The 24,828-nt window shown below is 40.8% G+C and overlaps 1 protein-coding gene across 1 annotated transcript in view; it reads right to left on the bottom strand.

The window, feature by feature from the left end:
* Positions 1 to 2,378: 2,378 nt before the first annotated feature.
* The window catches only part of LOC112107703 (collagen alpha-1(XXIV) chain), a 235,372-nt gene continuing 212,922 nt past the window's right edge, over positions 2,379 to 24,828 (bottom strand). The window contains exons 54-60 of the mRNA XM_024201528.3: positions 16,528 to 16,563; positions 16,404 to 16,430; positions 13,852 to 13,917; positions 12,862 to 13,030; positions 7,386 to 7,495; positions 5,550 to 5,765; positions 2,379 to 3,882 (exon numbers count right to left, since the gene is read on the bottom strand). Coding sequence (XP_024057296.2) covers positions 3,736 to 3,882; positions 5,550 to 5,765; positions 7,386 to 7,495; positions 12,862 to 13,030; positions 13,852 to 13,917; positions 16,404 to 16,430; positions 16,528 to 16,563 — 771 coding nt within the window. The 3' untranslated portion in view covers positions 2,379 to 3,735. The remainder of the gene's footprint in view (positions 3,883 to 5,549; positions 5,766 to 7,385; positions 7,496 to 12,861; positions 13,031 to 13,851; positions 13,918 to 16,403; positions 16,431 to 16,527; positions 16,564 to 24,828) is intronic.

Below are 24,828 nucleotides of genomic sequence, written 5' to 3'. Positions count from 1 at the left end.
TGGGCAATGAAGGGGCCATAGATTCCAGTGTCACTAGTGAGCCCTAAATGGCAAAGGTGGCCACCTAGGCCTTAGAATGTAAATGATCATATGATAAACATCCTGTTTAGTTCACTTGGTCTCGGATTAAATTTCTAAACATGTACTGGTGTATCCCTCCATTTATGTGGGCAGAGGGGTGGAAACCCACCCTGCTTTATGGCATTCTCCCCCTAAACCTAGAGAACACCCTTTGTATTGATAGGGGTTTACAGGTTAGCAGGCAGCATGCCAGAATGGAGTCATGTAGTTCCTATCCAGAGCAGGTTTTCTTCAAGTTCCCTGCCACTTAGACCAGTATTAACTCCATATGGCGTGGGCTATTTGTGCAACTGCAGTGGGAGCAGGCTGTACTCTCATGCTAGAGTAGGTTGATGGTGGTTGTGTAAAGATTTCCAAATCTGTGTGGAGATCTGCAAGGGTTGGGTTTCCATTTGCAACAAATCCCTTGCCTAAACAGTTAGGCTGATTTCTTTCTCATGTTGATGAGGTGGCATGCACCCCTCACCGAGATACATACTGTATTTTTTCCCTACTCTGATGCGCTTCTCTTCATGAGGTGACATTTGGTTATAGGTATTATTTAAACCTATTAAATAGGTATTATTTGGGGTTTGATTCTTTGTTTCCTACATTTGCAGAGGTGTAACTAAGGACAGAATGTGAGGACAATAGGGTTGTGTACGTGTAATTTACAGCAGCTATTGGCCTATAGAATCTCTATTACTAGAAGTGACATGTCAGAAACTATCCAGCTTGACTTTGAAAATTCAGGCTGCAGCAGAGCGGAGTGTGCAAAACCAGACTTGTTTGGGTTTGTACAGATGACAGAGAAACCCTCTTCTTATTTGTAAATGAACAAATGTGATACAAAAATCAGCTAGAGCTCCGCAATGCCTTTTTCACAGCTACTTTTCAGAGTAGTACTGTGCTTTAAATGTTCTCTGTTTCTCATATTCTATTTGTTATATTAGGTTACAAGTGTTAGAGACAGAAAAAAATCTATTAGGTCAGCCAGTCACTGCTGACTCAGTCAAGAGAGGCAATACTTTATGTAACGTGAGGAATCGGAGGCGTCCACCTCTGCGGGTAAATTGCTTAGCAAAGCTTAAAACAAAGTAGAGCAGGGGTTCTCAAATTGGGGGTTGGGACCCCTCACGGGGTTGCAAGGTTATTACATGGGGGGTCACGAGCTGTCAGCCTCCACCTCAAACCCTGCTCTGCCTTCAGCATTTATAATGGTGTTAAATATATTAAAAAGTGTTTTTAATTTATTATGGGGGGGTCGCACTCAGAGGCTTGCTATGTGAAAGGGGTCACCAGTACAAAAGTTTGAGAACCACTAATGTAGAGATTCTGTCTGGCTTTTTATATCGTTAGAAATATATTGAAGATATTTTTGGCACAAGACACGCTCTTCCTTAATGAAAACTTCAAACTATTACACATTCCTTTATTTTAATGATGTTTGGGGAGGAGGGGTTCATAGTTGCTTGGCTGGATTGATTCTGTGTTGCCTAGAGCAATTTGAAGTATTATCATCAAAGGAAGTAGAAATTTAACCTTCTTATTTGAATTGAATTGTGTAGGATGGGCCACTAAAGTGGCTCATTAGGGTTTCCCACTCTCTCCCCCTCCAATTTTATTGATGCAGAATAATCATTTTAGAGCATCAGCTATAAAATTCAGGAATGCATATATATGCTAATCTAAAGAATATACACATATAAATAACTTCTTACCATTTAAAGATGCTTGTTTTTTAACACAGCACTGTCCTTATGAGATACAAGCATTAAAAATGCATTAAACATTAAAAAATTAAGTGAAAATGAGACTAAGGTTGATAAAAGATAAAAAAGCCACAGCATGTTGTAAAAGAGTACATTCTTACAAAAACAAATGGCAGTAACATGATCTCAGTGGAAAGTCAAACTAAGAGCACATGTGAAATGTAACTGTCATAATATCGCCTTTAAATGCTGAAATGACAATGAAAAATCTTCTCTGAACCATCTCATCTTTTCTCTTTTTCCCCTTAATTGATCATTCTATATCTTGATTTGCTTCTTTAGATTACTCAAAGAATATGCACACTTTAAAGAAATCCATAATTTGAGGAAAAATGCTACTTCAGCCCCAGATTTAGAATTGGAGATTCTACACATTTGTCTTGTATAAGGAAATGTTCTATGTTATTTGTGCAATATCCTGTAACACCACAAATATGCATGTGTTTCCCTTTCTAATACAAATATTTATCAAATAAGAGACTCTGAACAGCCTTTTCATGGTTGCTGAAAATGAACAATACAAGGTAAGGGAATCAAAATAATAAAAGATAAACAGTTATTTTCGAAGCACATTTTATTATAGATGAGTAAGCATGACTTACTATGGATAAAGATGATTTAAATGAATTGCTGTTTGAACACTCTCCCTGCCCCCAAATATGAGGTATAATCTTGCTCTGTATTACTGTACGAACACTGCTTTGACAACAGATATAGGCAAGCAGTTTGCAAAATCTTTTAGAGTAAATGTTTTGTCTTATTGATAAAAGTGTATTTTGTTCAACAACTGAGGGTCAAATACTTTTAGAGTCAATAAAATAAGTGTGAAACAGTGTCTAGTAATATTGCAAACAAATGGAATTTCTAAGTTGCTGAAATAATTATGATTATAACTTAGCAGCCATTCAAAACATATGCTGTATTAAAATTTTCAACAAGTTACAAAATATATACACAATACATCATCTTAGATGTTATTGGGTGTTTAAAATAGTTAACTGCAGTCCAGAAACTAAACCCCAAAACTATTGTATGTAGCTCTTCTACAACAATCTTTACAATGGCTAACAATTAGTTGTCCTGCCTATAAGCACCATATACAATGTGCTGTCTGGTATACCACTTCCACAAGAATAAACAAAAACATTTTAATCAAAAATTTCACATAAATAATGTTTTTACTTGTAATGAAGTATGTGACCAAACAATTTAAGATAAGTACTTTTACAACAGAAACATATCTTGATGTAACCAGCACATACAGTCTGCAAGAGAAAAAGGGAATCAAATAATCTCTACTAAAGCCACAAGCACCTTGTGTTATAAAGAGCACCAGAAATACAAACAGGAAATACGTAAGAGGTAGTGTACCATCTGTTAAGATGTATGTGTCCAAAAGGACTATAATACAACTTAGTGTTTAAGAAAAGACAACTTCTTGTACTGTGGCATAATTCACTCTCATACACAAGCTATTGCACATTTGGGAGCATTAGCCAGTATTGCTCCTTACTACTGTATGTCTCCAGCTTTCCTTAGGATGTCCTGTACAGTGTTGTTAAATAGGTTATTAAGAATACTAGAGGTCCTGAAGAATTTTATGTTTAGATATATAGTTCTCAGTTCCAGGGAAATATACAAGAAAGCACCAACCAATATTTAAAAAAATTAAATACTTTAGCAATGTCATCATAGTCTTTTTTTTTTTTAAATGCCATTTCTCCTTCTTAGGAGGAAGTCTTTTTCTTCCTGAGATTCTTTAAGATATAACCAACAATTTGCTTTAAAATTCTTCCACAGTTTCATAATGATTTAATCTTTAATTCATTTTTGTTTTAAAAAGATGCTTTTTCTGTGCAACAGTTCCATGGTGTTGTGAGAAACCAGAATCAGGTCAGGAGGCTTAGAGAAAGCACACTGAACCACTTTCTATGTTATGCTGTTGTCCTGGTTTGAGATGAGGAAACGTATGCACTTGAACAACCGGAAGGTCAGTAGTGTCCTGAGTGTGAAAAAGGAACTCTGTCTTATGCCAGCTGCCATCTTGGATCTGCAGTTCACGGAATTAGAGAGAGCATTAAATGCATATCAACTATCAATTTCAAAACACAGAGAGAATCTAGAAATCAAGGAACCAGAGAAGCAAATGAGCAATCTGTTCTCTTGTCAATACATGTAACATTTGTGTGATTTTTTTCAAAGGCCATCTCCCAATCCACTGAAGAAAGAACATCTGTCAAAATTCTAACTTGCTATAAAGCTTGATGAGGACTTGAATTATGAGACTAATACATATCTATATTGCCTAGGCTTCAGCTTAGATTTAATATGCATTCTTAAGAGTTATGGGGAAATCAGTGACGTTTTTTGTCATGAACTTTGGTTATGTTAATTTTTAGAAAATCTCAATAAAAACTGTTACCTTATAAAAAATATAAAATAACAGTATAACACTGTTTGGGGATGTGGGAGTCTTGATGTTTGCAGTCACTCCTTTCTTGCCCAATCAGTCAAAGCAGCAGGTACAGTGGAGACCGCTGAAAAGTGAAATCCCTGCAGGAAGGGATATGTGAGATTCTGCAGGAAATCTGTACAGTACATAGTTTCCTGAAGACAGAGAGAGATATCTCATAGAATCTCACAGAAAAACTACACTTTTCAATAGCCATCACTGCGTGTCTTACCTTCTTCCAGAACAAAACCCCAAATCTGACATACTTTTATAAATATAGGGCCTGATTATTCACTGCTTTTCACTTTTTGCAGTAATTTATACCAGAGCAAAGTGCTACAGGTCTAAGTGTGTTGAAAATTCTGATTTGGTAACATTTTATACCCACTTAATACAGTTTCCAGTTTGAAAAGCACCTGTCATCATGCCATCTGTCTGCACACAAATCTCCCAGTGAATTCGAAAGAGTTCCACCCCTGGAATGATGACAGAATAAGGCTAAGTCCTTTGTTCTCTTTAGCACTGTATAGAATTGGATATTTTAGGCTCTCTGTAATAAAAATACAAACTATCGCTACAAGAGTCAGTGGTAAAGGCAACATCTTGCCTGTTAAAGGAGTTGATCTAATAATCATTGGAAATTTATTAGATTTTTCAGATTTTTCCAAGTTCAAAAACATTTATTTTACCCAATGAAAGTTTGTCCATCATCAGTTTATTACATAAGTAGACAATTGCCCTGTAACTAGTGAAGTTAATGACATTCAGTCATCAAAAGATTAACTTTTAAAGCCTGTAATGAACTTGCCCTTTTCCTGCAGTTTGGTTTTATTCAGATAACATCATCAGAATGTATAGCTCAGCCTAAGCTTTCAACCATGCCTGGCTGTTCCAGGATTTCCTGAAGAACCTCCATGTAGCTACCCTAAGTTTCCTCTGAAGAGAGGGCCCTGTCACCTCTCAGGTCCTGGTAGAAATAACAAGCAGGGTCCACTGAGTCTGATGCTAAGAGCAAAGACAGATTCCCTGCATAACTGCAATTGCTGCTAGCATCTGGATATACCTTGAATTTAATATCAAATGGTCAACACATGGAGAAACTTGCTAAACAAATGAGAAGTGTGCTTCATGTTCTGAAAATCTAAATGACTGTTATAATGATAGAAAGAAAAATAAATGCTCAAAGCTTATATTTATTTTTGTTAATCTAATAATATCTAAACACGAATTGCACTGTAAGTTTAATAACGCCAAAACGTATTTACCATGCATTCATCTGTAAGCACCTTTGGTTCAAGTAGTGTATTTGCTTCAAACATTTGACCATTCCAGCCTTTGAAGTGAACAGATGTTTTCTGAGCATCTGTCTCATTTGTTCCCCACACTGGGGTGTTCAGACAGTGAACTGTGATGGTATGGGTTGCTTCTGAGCTCAGTAAATGAAGAAAGTTCATCTGCACTTTTCCAACTCCAAACTCCAACTAGTTTACAAAAATGCATTGTTAGACATAACAGTTGTATCATGCTCAATGGCCAACAATCAGAAAGATTTTGGCAATATAAATTTGGCACTTATAGGTGATATTAACTGTATCAGTTAATTTGGTTGACAAACCAAAATGCATGTCTCCTGCTTTCTTCAGAAGACGTGTCAGGTATATATAAAAGTGGAATGCCATAATCATCATAATGAATGCATACAATTGTATACAAGCCTATACGGTATAGACATTTGTATAACTTACATTTTCAAAGCTTGTTATAAAATTAATTAATTCTCAGTACACCCCTGAAATGTAGGTAGGTAGATATCCTTATTTTGCAGATAGGAAACTGATTCAAAGAACAGTTCACTGATTCAAAGAAAGACATGCACAGAAAGAAGTGACAGAGTTGGGATCAGAGTTCAGAAGTTCTTTGCTCCCGGTCTTGTTTTTAGTCCATTATATTGCTCTGCCTCTCAACACCTAGATTTTATTAATAACCTGAGATATTGCAAGACAGAGAGAGAGGCGATATACATTGAGCTATATATGGAAAATATATTTTTTCTTGCATTATTCTTAATACATATTTGCAAGAACAAGTATATATAGAGGGCCAACCCATGCCGCCTAAGTCTGTACACACAGGAGACCCTCTGTGCACAGATCTCACTCCTCCCAATCAGAGAGGTGTGTCAGTTGCCTGTGCTGCACCATCCTCCAGGACTTGTGAAGGATTCTCCCCAGGATTGGAATCGGCCTAGAGGAGAGAGAGCAGGGACTGGCCAGTTAGTAGGTGGTGTATGCTAGGTGAGGACTAAGCCTTGAAAATATAATACATTTCTGTGGAGTCCTCCATAGTGGGGAAATGTCCTTGAAGAGGGATACTGGGGGAAGCAGTGGCTAGGGGTTCTCTTGCTCATGTGGATCCAGTGGAACTGTGCTGATTGGCAGAGAGAATAGGATGTTCTGGAGATACAGTTGGCATAAAGGGCACAGGTGCTCCACAAAGACAGCATCCCAGAGGGATCTATGGAGTATGGGGCAGAACCTTGGCTCATTCTATTGGAATGGGAAGCTCCCACCTGAATAACAATGTGGGAGAAATCCAATAAGGGGCTTTTTCCTCCCATGGGCAATCTGGCCCACACCCCCACAGATGTGGTACAGTACAGTTTAGTTAAGTACATAGGTAAAACTTCACACAAAATCAAGTCCCCATTCCAAAAGGCTTTCAGTCTAAATGTAAATAGTTGTTAGGATGCATTTAGTGAAACAAAAGGAAAACCAGTTTGTACTGAATACTTTGGTTAAATGTTCAAGAGCAGTGACCCTTATGTCAATTCACATTTTAATGACAATTACAGTGCACAATACAGGGACAGGGCATTTTAAATATTATAGACAGATTAAAGAGAGGCCCATAAAGGTAGTCGCATAGAGACATATACGAAAAGAAACAGATAATCAAATGAAACAGAGGAATACAGATCTAATTTATGGTGAAATAAAGCTGGTTAGCACTGAGAAATCTGACATGCCAGCATACATTGGGTAAATCAGTGTTCACTTATTCAGAGTTTAAGCACAGAAATATATCCTAAAAGCAAAGCATACCTTTGTCACAGATACGGGTGATAGACATGTCTGGCCACCAGCAGTAAAGTTGCAGAAAACCTCAATGGCATCAGAAGGACATCCAATATTTGGGTCAATCCAGTATTTTCCTATCAATTTATAATCCCAGATAGAAAGGTGAAAAAAGATATAACTGCTGTTAAACAATTTTCTGAATAAAATTGCCATAATTTTTGGCAAATGTTAGAAGTATTATTACTGCAGCTTAACCTCCTATGGCATCACTAAAGAACATAACAGACTAGCCTCCTTGGAGTTACTCTGGGTTTATGCCCAATGTAGGTGATCTGAATTTGGCACATAAAAATTTGATGGTAAGCCAAAGCCAAGCAAATAAATAAAAAAAAAAAATCCACAAAGCCTCCACATTACTGTCATGTTATCAATAACTATTCCCTGCTGTTTACCTTTTCTATGGCTTTTGTACCAGTTTGGGATTTTCAACTCTATCCTTTGTTTCCGATACTAAATACTGAGTGTGAGCAGGTGGCATTCCCACTCTGCTCCCAACAAAATCTATGCATGGCTATAGGTAGTCAAACGTACTCCTCTTCCTGGGATTTGGCTTTATTCAAATAATATCAAAAACATGAACATCAGCTTAAGTTTTCATCCCGAGCCTAGCTAGTTACTCCATGTCCCTGCCCTCAGTTCCCTCTGACCAGAGGTTCATTGGCAATTCTTACATCTTGGTGGAGTTAATAAGCAGTACGTGCTGCCATCATGAATTGGTACAAGTTATTCCGCAGCTTTATGCAGGGCTCTAACAGCGTGGTCAGCAGAAGAGCCCAGCATTCGTATGCTGGATCATAGCTCCTGCCACCCTGTTACTCTGACAAAGGCATCATCGCTGCACAGCTAATCTATATTTGATGTACAGCACGTCTGCTCTGTATTTGTGACCTGGTTTCTGTTTAATCTGCTCTTTCTTGATTGTTTGAGTTTATTTCAATGTGTTTTCTATTTAGAGCAGTGGTTCCCAAACTTGTTCCGCCGCTTGTGCAGGGAAAGCCCCTGGCGGGCCGGGCCGGTTTGTTTACCTGCCGCGTCCGCAGGTTCGGCCGATCGCGGCTCCCAGCGGCCGCGGTTCGCTGCTCCAGGCCAATGGGAGCTGCTGGAAGCAGCGGCCAGTACGTCCCTCGGCCCGCGCCGCTTCCACCAGCTCCCATTGGCCTGGAGCAGCGAACCGCGGCCGCTGGGAGCCGCGATCGGCCGAACCTGCGGACGCGGCAGGTAAACAAACCGGCCCGGCCCGCCAGGGGCTTTCCCTGCACAAGCGGCGGAACAAGTTTGGGAACCACTGATCTAGAGGGATACAACAGGGGTTTTGGATACATGGCAGACATTGTAACTAATCTCAAAGTAAAATACAGTTTGAAAAATGTACTGAAAGGCCTGTGCCAACAGAGAAAAAAAAAATTAAGCTTTGGAATTATAAGAAAGATATGTTAAGTTTTACATCTATCTTAACAGTTACACACTACTGGTACACTCTTATCCACTCTAGATTCTAGAGCACATTTCCTTGATGGAACTAATGTTCATTCTATAACTAATACTGACTATTCAGCAGCTAGGAGATGTAAATTAGACTCGTAACGCTGAATCCTCTTCTCCACATACAGTAGCTAGAGATTTGTTTCAAAATTAATTCTGAGAGGAAATCCCTTTTCTATAGTTAGTGTAATAAATGCTCATCAATTTCTGTGAACAGGAAATTAGTACAAGTGCCAGATCATAAAATAGCAAATTGTTTGTTTGCACGTAGGGCCTGTAGTGCACAAAATGCTTTTATTTTCTCTATCTTCATTTCACTTTTGCTGCTAAGATCACAGGTGACCCTCTCTTCAATATGTGGGTGTAATGTGCTTAAAGATGTTGGTTAGTGTTTGCTTTCCTACTTGGGATAGAATATTAAGGCCAATTATTCGTTTTTTATCCTGGTGCAACTCCCACTAAAGTCAGTGAGAGAAGAAACAGTGCAAGTGACAAGTCTAAAATAAAGCAAAATTTAGTTCCATGTTTCCTAAGCGGCAGTTAAAGATAGGCTAGACTGTGCCCCAGAATCGACAAATGGAGGATCCTTTGTGCAAATCTCCCCATGTCTGCAGGAGAGGGCATGGGGAATGGGTTGACTTCCAGTGAGGGCTGAGCACATCCTTTCTTTACCAGTGTTTTGGAGATTAAGTAGACAAGATAATATAAGCTGGGGCTATATTACCTTTTGTGTGAAGCCCCTTCTGTAATAAGAACCCCGCTTTCAAAGGGCGGTCCTGGGGGCAATTGGACCTCTGGTAGTGCAGTTCCACGGGGAGTGCACTAGCAAGAACTGAGAAGGCGAGACGAGAGGGTTCTAGAGCCTGAGAGAATAGCTCTGGCTTCATGTGGATCCTGGAGGACCCATGGAGTTTGGGTCAGACCCACGGAGGGCATGGTGAGGGGGCAAACCCCGATGATGGAACAGCTTTGTTAAGGAAACCTCATTGAATTTTCCTCCCCCTTAGCCTCTTGCGGCTTTTACTGCATGAGGGATGGTCCTATTCTATGCTTTTACCATGCTACTATGACACAGGCAATGAGATTTTAATCCTCAACTGTTTGGGATTTGGCACTTAAACTCCCTTAGGCTCCTTGGAAGAGTCTTGTTTTACATGAGTTTTCTAAACATGTTTATGTTTAAATCATTACAGTATGTGAAAGCCAATGCACACATTTATACTGAAAATGAATACAATACTTTTGCTACATACAGGCAAACCCTATCACCACAGGGAAGTACAGCTCCATTGCAGGGTAAGGGGTGGAGGGCTAGGTGCCTGCTGTCTGCACACCCTGCACCTTGATGCACAGGGCTGTGTCAGAAGTGGGGCAGGGGCTGATGATTCATCAGTTGTTTCCCCTTCCCTCATGTGCAAAGGGGTGTAGGAGCTATTATCTGCAGTGGTCTCAGAGTTCTTCCATTGCTGCTCCAGAATTTGCAGAAGGGAGATACCTTCCTTCTTGACCTCTGCAGCTATCCACAGTGCACAGCCTGGTTACTCAGGGCCAGGACTTGGCCCACAGAAAATAAAGAGTCTACATGCAGGAAGAAAATTATTTCATGATTGGCTAATAACAATCAGGTATGAGTCAGTAAGTTGCCTGACAAAGACTGACTCTGGACAATTTTACCCGGTTAGATGCCATATACATACTGTTTAGCTCATCAGAAGGCACAACAGTAATTCCCCATAAAATTTACATAAGGTTGCATTTGAAAATAAGTACTTTGCCCCCATTACCTCTAAATTCATTTCCTTTTTGCATATTTGTTTTTATTTTAACAATTGTTACCTGTAAGAAATTCATGGTGCTAATGGAAAGATTTGAAGATATTTATAACGAACACACTCAGACGGTGAAGTATGTGAAATACTTCTATTGATGTCACATTTCAATGACCATTCAAGATTTATTGATTAATGGTTGCCTCAAATATAATAGTTGTCAATATATCTGATTATACACATTTTTTCCTATAAAAATATAGACCTTTATCCACACAAAGTTCGTTGCAGGATGAGGTATTTGAGAAATTATTTCTATAACAAAGCTAGATTTAAAAGATGTGAAAATGTTACTAAATATTAGAAAAACTAGATTTCAGATTTTCAGCATGTTTTTTATTTACTCTATATCTGAAGTACTTTAGTTTTAAAAATAAAAATATAATTATACATATCTATACAATATGGCCAGCTTTCACCATATTTGAACATAGTACAGGACATTCCAAAGCACTGTCTAGTAGCCTGTTATTTACTCTATTCTTATGCTATGTAATGACTGGGCTCAATCCTTTCCCCTTTGAAGTTACAATTGGCTTCAGCGGAAGCAGGATCAAATCCATACTGTCTGGAAACTGTGATAATTACAGAACTCAGATTCTGACATTGAGTCAGATGATGCCATTGGCTCAGATTCTGCAAATACTTGCATACATGAGTAACTTTATACATGTGAGTACTTCAATGGGACTACTTCATGTGTATAAAGTTATAAAAACATGTAAGAGCTTCCAGGAGTCGGCACTTCAGTCAGTCATGTCAATATGCCCAGTTTCGTCAAGCTGCAGTCTGAGGGTGTTGGTATGAGCAGTGAACACTAAATATGCTAACATCAGAAGACACACTTTACATATACAATACATTCACATCAACTTAGTGCAAAATACATATAGATTTGTGCCAGTTTGAGCAGTGATGGCCATGAGAATTTCTGTAGAAGTATAAGCAATTTTGAATATGGTGTTAGGAGCCAGTGACCTGGTGTTAGAGCAAATATTTTAAATACCTAAGTACCAATTACCTCCAAAATTTATTTTTGAATAATAAATCTATAACCTACTGTAAACAGGTGCATATGGAGATATTGTGATAGGTGCTGCAGAAATACTATGATAGCTAGATTAAGGCGGGGCTTTTCAAAGGGGCATAAAGGTACCAGATGCTCAACTTTCAATGAGTTTCAATCAGTACTGGGAGCCAAACTTTCTTAGGGTTCTTTGAAATTTCCAATCTAAATGGTGTGTGTAGTAAGGCTTTAAAATTACACCGAGTCACCTCAGTCAAATCACTTTTCATGAGGTTCTTTGATATGAGGGGCACACACGATACATAACATCTCAGGGTATGTCTACACCGGAGCTGGAAGGTGTGATTTGCAGCTGAGCAGACATACCCACACTAGCTCCAATTGAGCTAATGTGCTAAAAATAAAAGTGTAGTTGCAGAGGTATGAGCAGTGGGAGGGGCTACCTGCCCAAGTATGTACTTAGGGTCTCAGATGGGATCATACTCAGGTGATTAGCACATCCCACCATTTGTGCCACTGCAGCTACACTGCTACTTTTAGAGCACTAGTTCAATTAAAGCTAGTGCAGGTACGTCTACTTGAGCTGTAAATGACATCTTCCCGTTTCAGTGTACGCAAACCCATAATGTCAAATGAAAAAGATAAACTTAGAAGTCTGGGTGTGGGCAGTAAGAAGTCTCTAAGCCTGATTTTCATCAGTGTACATCAATTGACTTCAGCTGAGTTACCCCTGGTTTACACCAGCATGATTAGAGTATCATATCCTCTGTACTGAAGACGTGCAGGTTTGAGATTGTTTTAAAGATCCTGCTACTCACAAGAAATTCAGCACTGAGTATTGGTAGGTTGGAATAGCCTAGAAGTAGCAGCAATTACTTTTTCACCATCCACAGAGAGCAGAGGCTGCTTTGGGGATAAAATGACAGGCAAGTCCATTATGGATAGGTGTGTGGTACTCAGTAGTAACATGGAATTAAAAAGTTAAAATTAATATAGTTATTAAAATGCCACCCATTACGGTTTTGCTCTAGAAATTAAAAGTTGGAAACAAGATATTCTAAATCCTGATGATATATATGATTTGATGAAAGTAGACACTTACCATCTGATACTTTACGTTCACAGTTAAGCAAATCCCTGCAGATGCGTGCTGGGTTATCCCGAGTGCCGAGGGGGTTCTTGATACTGTGCAGTAAATTGCTAAGATAGTGTAGCGTTTTGAATATCTCTGCACTGTGATCTAGTAAAGTTACTTCAGTATTCTGGTAGCTCTGCCGTTAGCAATAATGTTATCACAAAAGTACCATAGCAGCAGTGCATGCAGTTAAATCAAATGCCCATTGGAGACCACATGCAGAAATGAAAGGTGTTTATGATGCATGCAGCCGGCCACATATGAGATAATAGAAATGATTTATTCGAATTAAAAATAATTAGTACAATTTATTAAAATTATTGGAGCAAAGGCGTTACAGTCAGGTTAAAAATCATGCAAAAACATTGTTATAATACATGCAAATGGAAATTTGAATGCCCAAAAAAGAAAAAAAAAAGAAAAATTAGTTCATTTTATAAGCGATACCTTACACTGTCAGATTTTGAACAACAGAGTTAATAGTCTTAGGTCCCAATTCTAAAGACACGTACAAATGTGCTTAACTTTACACATGTGAGTAAGTTCATTGCATGTGCGTAGTCCCATTGACTGCAATGACTCTACTCACATGCATGAAGTTAAGCGTGTGTAAGTGATTGATGGATCAGGGCCTTAATGACAGTCTCATTTGTAGGCATGTAGCTGAATGTATACACTTCACATTGTATAATGGATTGATACTTTCCATCCTCTTTAATCATATTTAAACATTAGAAATACTGTGGTTTTTAAAACTTGACTTCAATTGCATCCTATATATCCAATTGTGTTTAATCATATTATACATGGGTTAGTTTTTCCTCACAAAACAGTTTCTAGTTTTTCTCTGTTTTCAATAAAGTCTTTGTGAAGAAGCCATGTTTTGGCCTTAAAAAACCCAACTCTTTATACATTTTCTAATGTATGTGCCAATGTAAATAAAGCAAGATATATTACCTCCATCTGTAGTGCACCATTTGATTCAATCAAGGCTTGAATAGCAGCATTGATGTCCATTTGTTTCTGTGTAAACCAAAACCATTGAAGATCAGCAGTAAGATCAACAGAGAATAAAATTAAGGTTGTAAGTTCTTCAAGTATGGCTGCAGAAATATACTAGTTATATCTGATGAAGAATTTGAAAGTCTTTTGATTAAAACATATTGCACATAAATGTGTATGTATCAAAAAGGACCAAAAAAAACCGCCTTCCCCAAAACCTCTGAGGTCGCCTCATTATTTAGTTGAATGCTCCACAGCCATTAAATTACATACTATGTGAATTCTTACTTTTAAAAGGAAAAAGCAAATGGCAGAATGAAATGGAATACTCTTATTTTAAAGAATTGTAATTTAAAAAAAGAAATTACTTTAGTTTCTTTTATCAGTTATTTTCCTGGAAGAAAAATAAAACAAACAAACAAAACAAAAAATCCCCCCAAAAATCTCAAACCAAAACTATTGGCTCCAAATCTGTCTGCCATCTATCTAATCTAATACATCGACAGTTACAAATACTATTTATATATGGAGAAAAAGGTGATATTTACTCTCCAAACAAGATACACAAAGAACAATTCAGTCTCTAGTCAGGCACATACAACATGGGCCAGAATCCCTAGTCTCTTTCCACTACTCGAGTGGTGAAAAGTGCTATATCTTGCCAGCTGAGAATTCCTTTGATGCGAGGGAGTCCTCGGCTGGTATACAACTAGTTCAGCTGCCTCCTATACCTCAGGCCACCCTAGTCCCCACTGTAGGGGAAATGCCAGAGTGGGAGGGGGTGCAGCATCTGTCATGCCATGGCCTGACTCAGGAGGGTGGCCCAGGAAGGGGGCTGCCCAATAGAGCAGAAATAATAGAAAAGGACTAGAACACTAAATCCAACCTCCCAGGAAGTGCTGGATAATAATCCCCTAGAAGAAGATGGATACATTTAATGTAAACTGGAAGAGCATCTGGTGAATGACATACCCGGGAGCATCCTACTTCCCTTCAGAATTTGTATATGCTGAAGTCCTGCAAGTAAGCTTTTAAACTGGAGTGAAGTTTACATAGGCCAAGCATGTGAGCATGGGCATGTGATTTGCCCTTTTAGGACTCTGCAACAAGGTAGCACTACTTAGGGTTATCATCCGTCCGTATTTCCCCGGACATGTCCGGCTTTTGCGTCTCTAAATAGCCGTCCGTCCGGGAGGAATTGGTTACAAGGTTAAAATGTCCAGGGTTTTTTTCTCCCTCGCCTCCCTCCCTCCCTTCCATGCAAAGTGCGGCTGCTGATTGGGCGGCTGGGCCAACTGACCCACTCCCATTGGCCTCCAGCAGCCAGAGCCCTCCCCTGCTCCCCCCTCCCTCTGTCTGCAGCCCTGTGTAACACACAAACCCCGACCCACCAGGCAGAGTATTTTGCAAACACATGGAGCCAGAATGGTAAGGGGAGTCGGGGGGCGAGGGGGGCAGTCAGGGAGCGGGGGAGTGTTGGATGGGTCCTCGGCCTCCACCTGCCAGCCCCCCTCCTTGCGTCCCGTCCCCCCCGTGGACCCCCCCCGCCTGCCTCTCCCTTGTCTGCTGCCCCCAGGTCCTAGTGTCCCCCATCTACTAATGGGAAGACAGGCTGCCCTTACCCTGCCCTTCCACCCTAGCCCTGAGCCTCTCCAACGCCCCAAACCCCTCAGCCCCAGCCCTCATCCCCCACACCCTAATCCTCTGCTCCATCCCTGAGCCCCCTCCTGCATCATGAACCCCTCATCCTCAGACCCACAGCCCTCACCCCTGCATCCCCTCCTATCCCCAAACCCCCTCCCCACACCCCCCTCCTGCCCTCAAACTCCCTCCCAAAGCCTGCACCCCCTCCCTTTGCACCGCCTCCCACCCCCAAACTCCATCCCAGAGCCTGCACCCCTCACCCCCTCCTGCACACCCACCCCCTGCCCCAGCCCGGAGCCTGCACCCAGCACCCAAACTCTATCCCAGAACCTGCACCCCTCCTGCACCCTAATCCCCAGCCCAGGACCTGCACCCCAGACCTCCTCCCCCCACCCAACCCCCCTCCCAGAGCCTTAGGCAGGTGTGTGTGTGTGGGGGGGTTCTGGGCAACACCAACATTTCTACAACCCTGCCACCCATGCGAGTGGATAAGGGTCGGGGCAGTCAGGGGACAAGAAGCAGGGGGGGTTAGGGTTCTGAGGGGGGCAGTCAGGGGGTGGGAAGTGGGAGGGAGTGGATGGGGGCGGGGTGGGGGCGGGGCTAGGGCGGGGCTCCCCCCGTGTCCTCTTTTTTGATTGTGGAAATATGGTAACCCTACCCTACTAGAACAGAAGATGTCAGATAGGAGGTTTAGCATAGCAACTATATCTGAGCTTAGATATTATAGTGATGAGTGCTAAAGAAAAAACATTGGAATTTCACTTAAAATGATGGAGGAAGCAATATCCTATGAAGAGGGTCTCAACATTTTCACTTTCAACAATGAGGGAATGTGTTGTAGTTAGCACAATTATGAAACTTACTCTTGGACCAGGTACCCCAGGTGGACCCTAGAAAACAAGAGAAAGCAGTTATTAGGTATTGCAGGCTTCTTTAAATCATACATGCAAGGAGAACCTAGATAAAAATAGCTCTTTATACACTTACTGGTGGACCTGGATGACCCCGTGGTCCCTGAGGGCCCTAGGAGAAAGGAAGATAAAATGCATTAGGGTTAAAAAAAATCCTTCTACTTTTGATTTTTTTTTTTAAATCAGAAAATTCCATAATGAAGTGTAGTCAGCTGTAATCTGCACAAAGATTTCTTGGTAGACCATTTGTTTTCATTTCTGAATGTACTGCATTGTGCATTTTTAAAAAGTGAGTGTTGTTCTTGTGAAAGGTGCTAGGCTAATAGTGCTGGATACCAAAACAACCCTCTGTTTATCCGATCACACTTGATATTAAGAGTACATTTATAAATAGTGTGCAGAAGGTTAATAAATGTTTAATAGATTTTATAAGCATGTCACACATGAGTAGTATGTGTTATGGATAGCTATAAACACATCAGCACAAAGTGTTATAGATGGTTATAAAGAATCTCTTAATTTACTGGACTCTAATAATTGATCAACCATTTATTAAAATATATGTTAATAATTTATTAGCCCTTAATAAACTATTTATAAAAGTACACTTAATACAAAGTGTGACATTTGATCCAGGACATGGAACACTTACATCATGGGCCCTTACATTGCAGGCTTCTCTCCTCCTAATCCAAGCAACATGTCACCACCATCCCCGACCCCAGAGGAACTTCATTTAAGGGTGGAATTAAGCAGCAGGAAGGGAGGGGGAACCAATTACAGTCAGCAGGGGCCTTGCAGGGAATAATGTGTACAGCACACACAAAAAGTTAACACAAGTAGAAAAAGAAAGAGAAAAGTCTACACCTCAGGTGTAGACCTCACAAAAATCACATCCCTAATCAACACCGTTATACCAGCAAAAGTTTCTAGTGTAGACCTGACCAAAACCCACATCCTAGTAGTAAACCATTTCATCTGTTCCTTTCAGTTCTCTAACTAACACACCAACAAGTAGTATGTCATCAAAGAGACTTCAAAAGAAACATCTGCATAAGCATCACCGAACAGAACAACTGTGAGCATGATCCTGCATCTCAAACTGCCAACCAAATCAATGGGAGTTTGGGGTGTTTAGAGCATGCAGGGTTGTGTCCCATGCTAGTCCACACACATTTAAATGAAAAGATGCCAGATAAGATCATATAAAAGAGACTAATTTGGGTAACTGAGACTTTTCAGATCTATCAATCTCTAGAAGCACGCTGGTCACATTCTTTAGCCCATGTGATGTAAAATTCATGGGACAGAACACATGGTAGCTATGTGAGAGCGCATTTGATTTTCAATGAGAGCTGTTACGATGACCTTGATTCAGTCTCCATAGCCCAAATCTGTATATTGTGAGTGCTGCTGGTTTATAAACAGCTGTATAGTAATTATGGAGGGGAGTTAAAACTGAGGACATTTCTTTATGTTTAGGTTTAGCCTTTGCTGTTTTTTAATGTGAAGGCATTAAGGGATATTTAATCAGTTCGGATATTTAATTTTGTCAGCTTTTCAACCACCACCTACTATCACTGGGTCCTACTTACCTGGTTTCACCCAATGTATGCATATTCAAGACTATAAGCCACCACCTCCATCCTGCAGACCAACATCTACTGTAATTTTACAGAGGCACCATTGATTAGTGGTTAATGTAGGGGAACAGTAATATAACCTAAAACTGCTGATTCCTAACTCTGCCACTAACTCTATATGATTTTGGCAAGTCACGTAACGTCACTCTGCCTCCCTTATTCCATCTACGGCTAATACTACTTACCGACCTTTAAAAGTGCTTTGAGATCTTATACTTAAATAGGCACAAAGTATTATTATTGTTATTATAAAACTGTTGAGAAATGATGTTAGCAAAATCTTCCGTATGACTACTTTGGGTCAGATTCTCAGCTGGTGTAAGTCAAGTGAGTGCAATAGTGCTATGCCAGTTTATGCCAGCTGAAAATTTTGCGTTTAATTAACCAGATCAGTAGCAGGTTTGTTGTCAATCTGTCTCAAGGATCCTTCAAATCAATGGGTGTATATTACTGTATTCTTTGATCATGCTTAGCAAAGTGCATCTGATATCCTTATTGGTAGAAAAAGAAAGGGAAAGGGTGAAAAGAAACTAAAAGAATAATTTCCACAGAGTAAGGAGATACTTATGTATCTTGGTTCAGGACTGGGTTACACAATGGCCAAGTTACAGCAAGATGTGAAGGTTTCAATGATCTATATTGCCCTTATGTAAACACTTATTTCTGGTGAATAGATGTCTTTGTTCTGTGTACAGTGATTCAAAACTTTCATTGGATTTCTCTAATAGCTGAAGGATTCTATATTTTTGGTATATGCACCACAACTGTATGTCTGTAGAACTATTTTAAGACATTTAAGATTTATAGAGAGGGATTTTATTGACAGTTGTATTGTTCTGATGAATTTAAACTGTTCTATAAAGAGGTGATGTGACCCAATCTGCCTTGATCCACTATTTCTTGCTAATCAAATCCCATATGAAAAGGTAAATTGGCAGCCAACTGCTACCTGGGGCAACCCCCCTTGGGCATATTACATTTCTTAAATGCTTTAAAACTTCAAGGATCTACATCAATTACTTTTACAAGCCTTTTAAACATGACAAAATTGCAAATAGTATGTTGGAAGTTCTGTTGAAACATTATAAATGCTCCTTTTTGCCACAGAGTTGCAGTAGAAGGTTAAATTGCACATTTTATGGATTAAGTTAATTGCAGAATATTCCCCTGGAATGTACAGGATTAGCTTTATTAATCTACTTAAATGCTAATGTGATCAAAGGATAAATAAAGGAGTGAGAAAAGTATAATTCCAGTTCCTTAATACCAAAAACAAAGAATAAAATGAATTATTTTTAGTGTACCCTTTAATCCTTTCAAGCCCTTAATTTGACTGCTAGCACAAAAGGTCAAAGGCCTGAACTCCATCCTTTTCTCTTTGATACCTAAAAATTCTGATCCTACAAACATTTATGCATGTGCTTAACTTTAAGCATGAGCAGTCAGTGACAATAGCACTACTTACATGTTTACAGTTAAGCATGTACATAAGTGTTTGCAGGATCAGGACCGTAAACACAGTTGGCCTGATTTTTAGAGGTGCTGAGCACTCATAACTCCTATTTGACCTAAAGAGAGTTGTGGGTGCTCAGCCTCTATGAAAATCAGGACATATGGTTTTGATCATCGTCTCACTTCCACCACCTTTATGCCAGTGTAACAATGCTGACTGGAGTGAGTGGAATTCTTCCTGAGTTACACTGGTGTAAGTGAGAAGAATCACTCTTTACATGTTTTTATGTCCCATTTTATTGAAGACAATATAGAATCATAGAATGTCAAGGTTGGAAGGGACCTCAGGAGGTCATCTAGTCCAACCCCCTGCTCAAAGCAGGACCAATCCCCAGACAGATTTTTGCCCCATGAAGGGCTAATAATGTGATCCTTGGATGCATAAATGGGAATCTCAGGTAGGAGTAGAGAGATTATATATACCCTCTGTGTTTGGCCTGATGAGACTGCTGCTGTGTCCGGTTCTGGTGCCAACAATTCAGGAAAGATGTTCATGCCTTATAGTGATAGACTCAAGGAGTTTAATGTATTTAGCTTAACGAAGAGAAGGTCACAGCGTGACTTGATTACAGTCTATTAGTACCTACATGGAGAAAAATATTTACTAATGGGCTCTTCAGTTTAGCAAAGGTATATATAACAAGATCCAATGGCTGGTAGTTGAAGCTAGACAAATTCAGACTGGAAATAAATTGTAAATTTTTAATAGTGAGGAAAAAGTAAATAAGGAAGTATTATTTACTCCTTCTCATAACAAGAACTAGGAGTCACCAAATGAAATAGGCAGCAGGTTTAAAACAAACAAAAGGAAGTATTTCTTCACACAATGCACAGTCAGCCTGTGGAACTCTTTGCCAGTGGATGTTGTGAAGGCCAAGACTATAACAGGGTTCAAAAAAGAATTAGATAAATTCATGGAGGATAGGTCCATCAATGGCTATTAGTCAGGATGGGAACAGATGGTGTCCCTAGCTTCTGTTTGCCAGAAGCTGGGAATGGGTGACAGGGGACGGATCACTTAATGATTATCTGTTCTGTTCATTCCCTCTGGGGCACCTGGCATTGGCCACTGTCGGAAGACAGGATATTGAGTTAGATGGACCTTTGATCTGACCCATATGGCCATTCTTATGTTCTTATGTTAATTAACCATTGGAACAATTTACCAAGGGTTGTGATGGATTCTCTATCACTGACAATTTTAAAATCAAGATTGAATGTTTTTTAAAAAGACAAGTTCTAGTTCAAAAGGAATTATTTTGGGAAAGTTCTATGGTCTGTGTTATCCAGGAGGTCAGACTAGATGATCACAACAGTCCCTTTTCTGGCCTCGGAAACTATGACTCTATGACAGGCATAAATCATCAGCTGAAGAAAATAATGCAGAATATTCAGAATCTTCTCATTCAGCACAGGCAGTGCTGCTGATTGAAATTATGAATATTCTGAAACTCAGTTGTGAATGTTTGCAAGGGGTAAGAATCCCTTCATTTGAAAAGAAAATGTCTGCTGCAAATACAAAAGTAGGGTTCAGTCCAGCAAAGTGTATCTGCAACTTCAAGCCAGGCTCCCTATTTAGATACAAAGATGGACTGCTGTTGAAGGCTAAAAAGCAAAAAATTATGAGCCAAATCCTCAGCTGCTTTAGGTGGATATAGTTCTATTGAAGTCGATGGAGCTTCACTGGCTTACATTAGCTGAAGACCTGGCCCAGCATATGAAACCAGTTTCTGAGTTAGCTGGGGAAAGGACAGAAGAGTTAGGGCAGGTCTACACTTACAACGCTGCAGTTGTGCTGCTCCAGTGCTTCAGCGAAGACACTATGGACATGGACAGGAGGACTCCCTAAGAGGCAGTAGCTATATTGATGGGAGAAGACCTCCCGTGGACATAGCACTGTCTACACCAGGAGTTAGGAGAAAATTCCCGAGTGAAGTAGTTATACCGACATAAAATGTCTAGTGTAGACCAAACCTGAAGCTTTGTTGCTTTGTTTTCAATATTCCCTTTGGTAGATCTGTTTTCCTGACACTCTCTTCTCACCCCCATTAACCATGGTCAAATCTCATGAATGAAACCTTCAGGGTGAAATTCACTCAATGCAGAGGATTCAGAAGCTCCTTAATGTGGGGCTTCAAACGCATGGGAACCCTTGTGCAGGCCTCTGCCCTGGAGTGAACTTCATCCTGTAAGGACAACGCTATTTATATTAGATCATGAACAATCTTTCTGTAGCCCTAAAAGCAATGTTGGTTGGCATTTTATTGATGTATAGGTAATTCAGAGGCGTAAATTAGAGAAAGTATTATACTGTAGAAAAGTACCATGCTGAGTTGCACAAGGATGGTAACAACTTCAGTGACCTATGCTTAGACCAGGGGTGGGAAAACTACGGCCCAGGGGCCACATCCGGCTCTCCAGACATTTTAATCCGGCTCTCGAGCTCCAGCCAGGAAGCATGCGGCACCTGGAAGCAGTGGCATATCCCTCTCTGGCTCCTACGTGTAGGGGGCAGCCAGGGGGCTCCGCACACTGCCCCAGCCCAAAGTGCTGCCCCCACAGCTCCCATTAGCCAGGAACAGCGCGCAGAGCCATCTGGCCATGCCTCAGCGTAGGAGCCAGAATGGGGACATGGCGCTGCTTCTGGGAGCTGCTTGAGGTAAGCGCCGCCCGAAGCTTGCACCCCTGAGCCCCTCCTGCACCCCAACCCCCTGCCCCAGCCCTGATCCCCCTCCCACCCTCCAAACCCCTCAGTCCAAGCCTGGAGCACTCTCCTGCATCCCCAATCCCTCATCCCCAGCCCCATCCCAGAGCCCGCACCCCCAGCCAGAGCCCTCACCCCCACACCCCAGTCCAGAGCCCCCTCCCGTACCCTGAACTCCTCATTTCTGGCCCCATCCCAGAGCCCACACCCCCAGCCGCAGCCCTCACCCCCTCCCGCACCCAACCCCCCAATTTCGTGAGCATTCATGGCCCACCATACAATTTCCATACCCAGATGTGGCCCTCGGGCCAAAAAGTTTGCCCACCCCCTGCTTAGACTATAGACTGGCTGCACAAAGTAGAATACATGGTTATTTTAATTGGAAGGAGCCACTGATATAATTCAATGACTTATGACTGTTGAAAAATGTGTGTCTGCTTCTTACTTTTAGGCTGGGATTTTCAAGAGTTCTTAGCGCTGGCTTAGCTTCAGTAGCAGCAGAATTAGGCCAACACTGAGCACTTTGGAAAATCCCACCCTAAAGAAATATGGGCCCAGATCCAGACTGCACTGCTGTGTAACAGGGAGCAGGTGAAGGGTGGAGGAAAATTGTCATACTTGGGAATAGGGGATGTGACTTGAAGAAAGCAGTCATGGCCAGGGTTCCACTGTGTTTTTGCAATTTCCAGTTAGTACATTGGGCTCTTAGAGGCCATAGTGAGACAGTATAGTTTAGAGCAGTAGTTCTCAAACTTGGGCCATCGCTTTTTCAGGGAAAGCTCCTGGTGGGCCGGGCCGGTTTGTTTACCTGCAGGTTTGGCCAATCGTGGCTCCCACTGGCCACGGTTCTCCGCTCCAGGCCAATGGGGGCTGCAGGAAGGGCGGCCAGCATGTCCCTTGGCCCGCGCCGCTTCCTGCAGCCCCCATTGGCCTGGAGCAGCGAACCGCGGCCACTGGGAGCTGCGATTGGCCGAACCTGCGGACGCGGCAGGTAAACAAACTGGCCCAGCCCACCAGGGGCTTTCCCTGAACAAGCGGCGGCCCAAGTTTGAGAACCACTGGTTTAGAGCAGCCTCAAGCTGCTCTAACATATGTTAGCAAGAGGACCATGTAGATAGAACTGGCTCCAGCTTTGGGAAGGTGCAAATGTCTCCTTTTCAGGTGAACTCTACCCCAGTTGTGCTCATTGCTTAGTAGGTGTGGCTGATGATTGTGCTCACAAAGTTGTAGAAGGTATTAGCTCCAGTAGTGAATATTAGAGAGCAATTCCATAAAAGGTGGTATAATCTGCTAATTTATTGTTACTGTGAATAACTAACAATGCCAAAGAGGTGAGACACCTTTGTTCATACTGCTTCTTACACAAGAAACCCCCTCCTCATGTCTGCCAATACCCTCTCCTCATTTAAATCCCTACTGAAAATTCAATTCTTCTGCAATGCCTGCAACAAGGGAGCCATTAACACCACCTGAAATATTTTTTTATAAAAGGAAAACAAAACAAAATGTATAGAACCACCAAGAACTGCATATATACAGACTGAAGATCCAAGTGACCGTAATGCTATAGCCATCACCCTCCATCTCCCCATTCCCCCCCTGCTGTTTCTTACTATCACTCATTATATCACATCTAACATTTACACTGGCAGCTCCTTGAGGTGCAGACAGTCTTTTATTAAGAGCTATACTTTTTGGGTGCTATAAAATATTGAGAGCCATCCATTTTATAGTTCAAACTAGGAAAAGCACAGGATGCTACTGTGAGTTTGTAATGCTTTGCATTTATTTAAACCTTGGAGAACTTGAAAAAAAAATCCACTGTCAACCACATAAGTTATGAGGGAGGGCAGGGGTGATATTATATGAAGTTCCATACAGATTACTTCTGTCTGTTAAAAAAATAATGGGCCTGATTCTCCTCTGCTTTTCATCTTGTGGAGCCATTTATATCTGTGCAAAGTGAATGCACAGTAGGTATAGAAACACTTCCATCAGCATGAGTGAAAAATTAAGATCTGGTAGCATTTTACATCAGTGAGCCATTAGAAAAACAGGCCCATTTATTGTCCTCAAAGAATGTCTCTGTGAGTTCCAGCCAATGTTGGATCAAGAGGAACAGAAATTACTTCTGTCATTATTTTGGAATTCCAAGTATCTACTGAGGGGTATCTAGATCTGGGAGAAATCAAACCCACAATTTCTGGAATTAATGACCACTTGTTCATGTCCCTCAGGTTAATCTCACACTTGCCTTTAAACTAATACAATTGCACATGCTTTAGAATTATACCTCCCTCTTCTGAAAAGAGAGTCTCATGAGATGAGTACATTAAAAAAGGAATTGAGTGTTAAATGCCAGTACAGATAGAAACCAGTGTTTCTTGATAAATAAGCATTTGCATTGGTTTCAAAATGCAAGGGCATTTTAGCTCCACACTGCCCAGACAGAGGGCATCTGGGTGGGGGCAGTTCCTAAAGCAGAGGAATGGAAATGAGAATTAAATATCTAGGGAAT

Source organism: Terrapene carolina, unplaced genomic scaffold (genome assembly GCF_002925995.2).
Source record: "Terrapene carolina triunguis isolate 2854851 unplaced genomic scaffold, T_m_triunguis-2.0 Scaffold211, whole genome shotgun sequence".
NCBI lineage: Eukaryota > Metazoa > Chordata > Testudines > Emydidae > Terrapene > Terrapene triunguis.
This window is presented reverse-complemented; position numbering and strand designations above follow the sequence as displayed.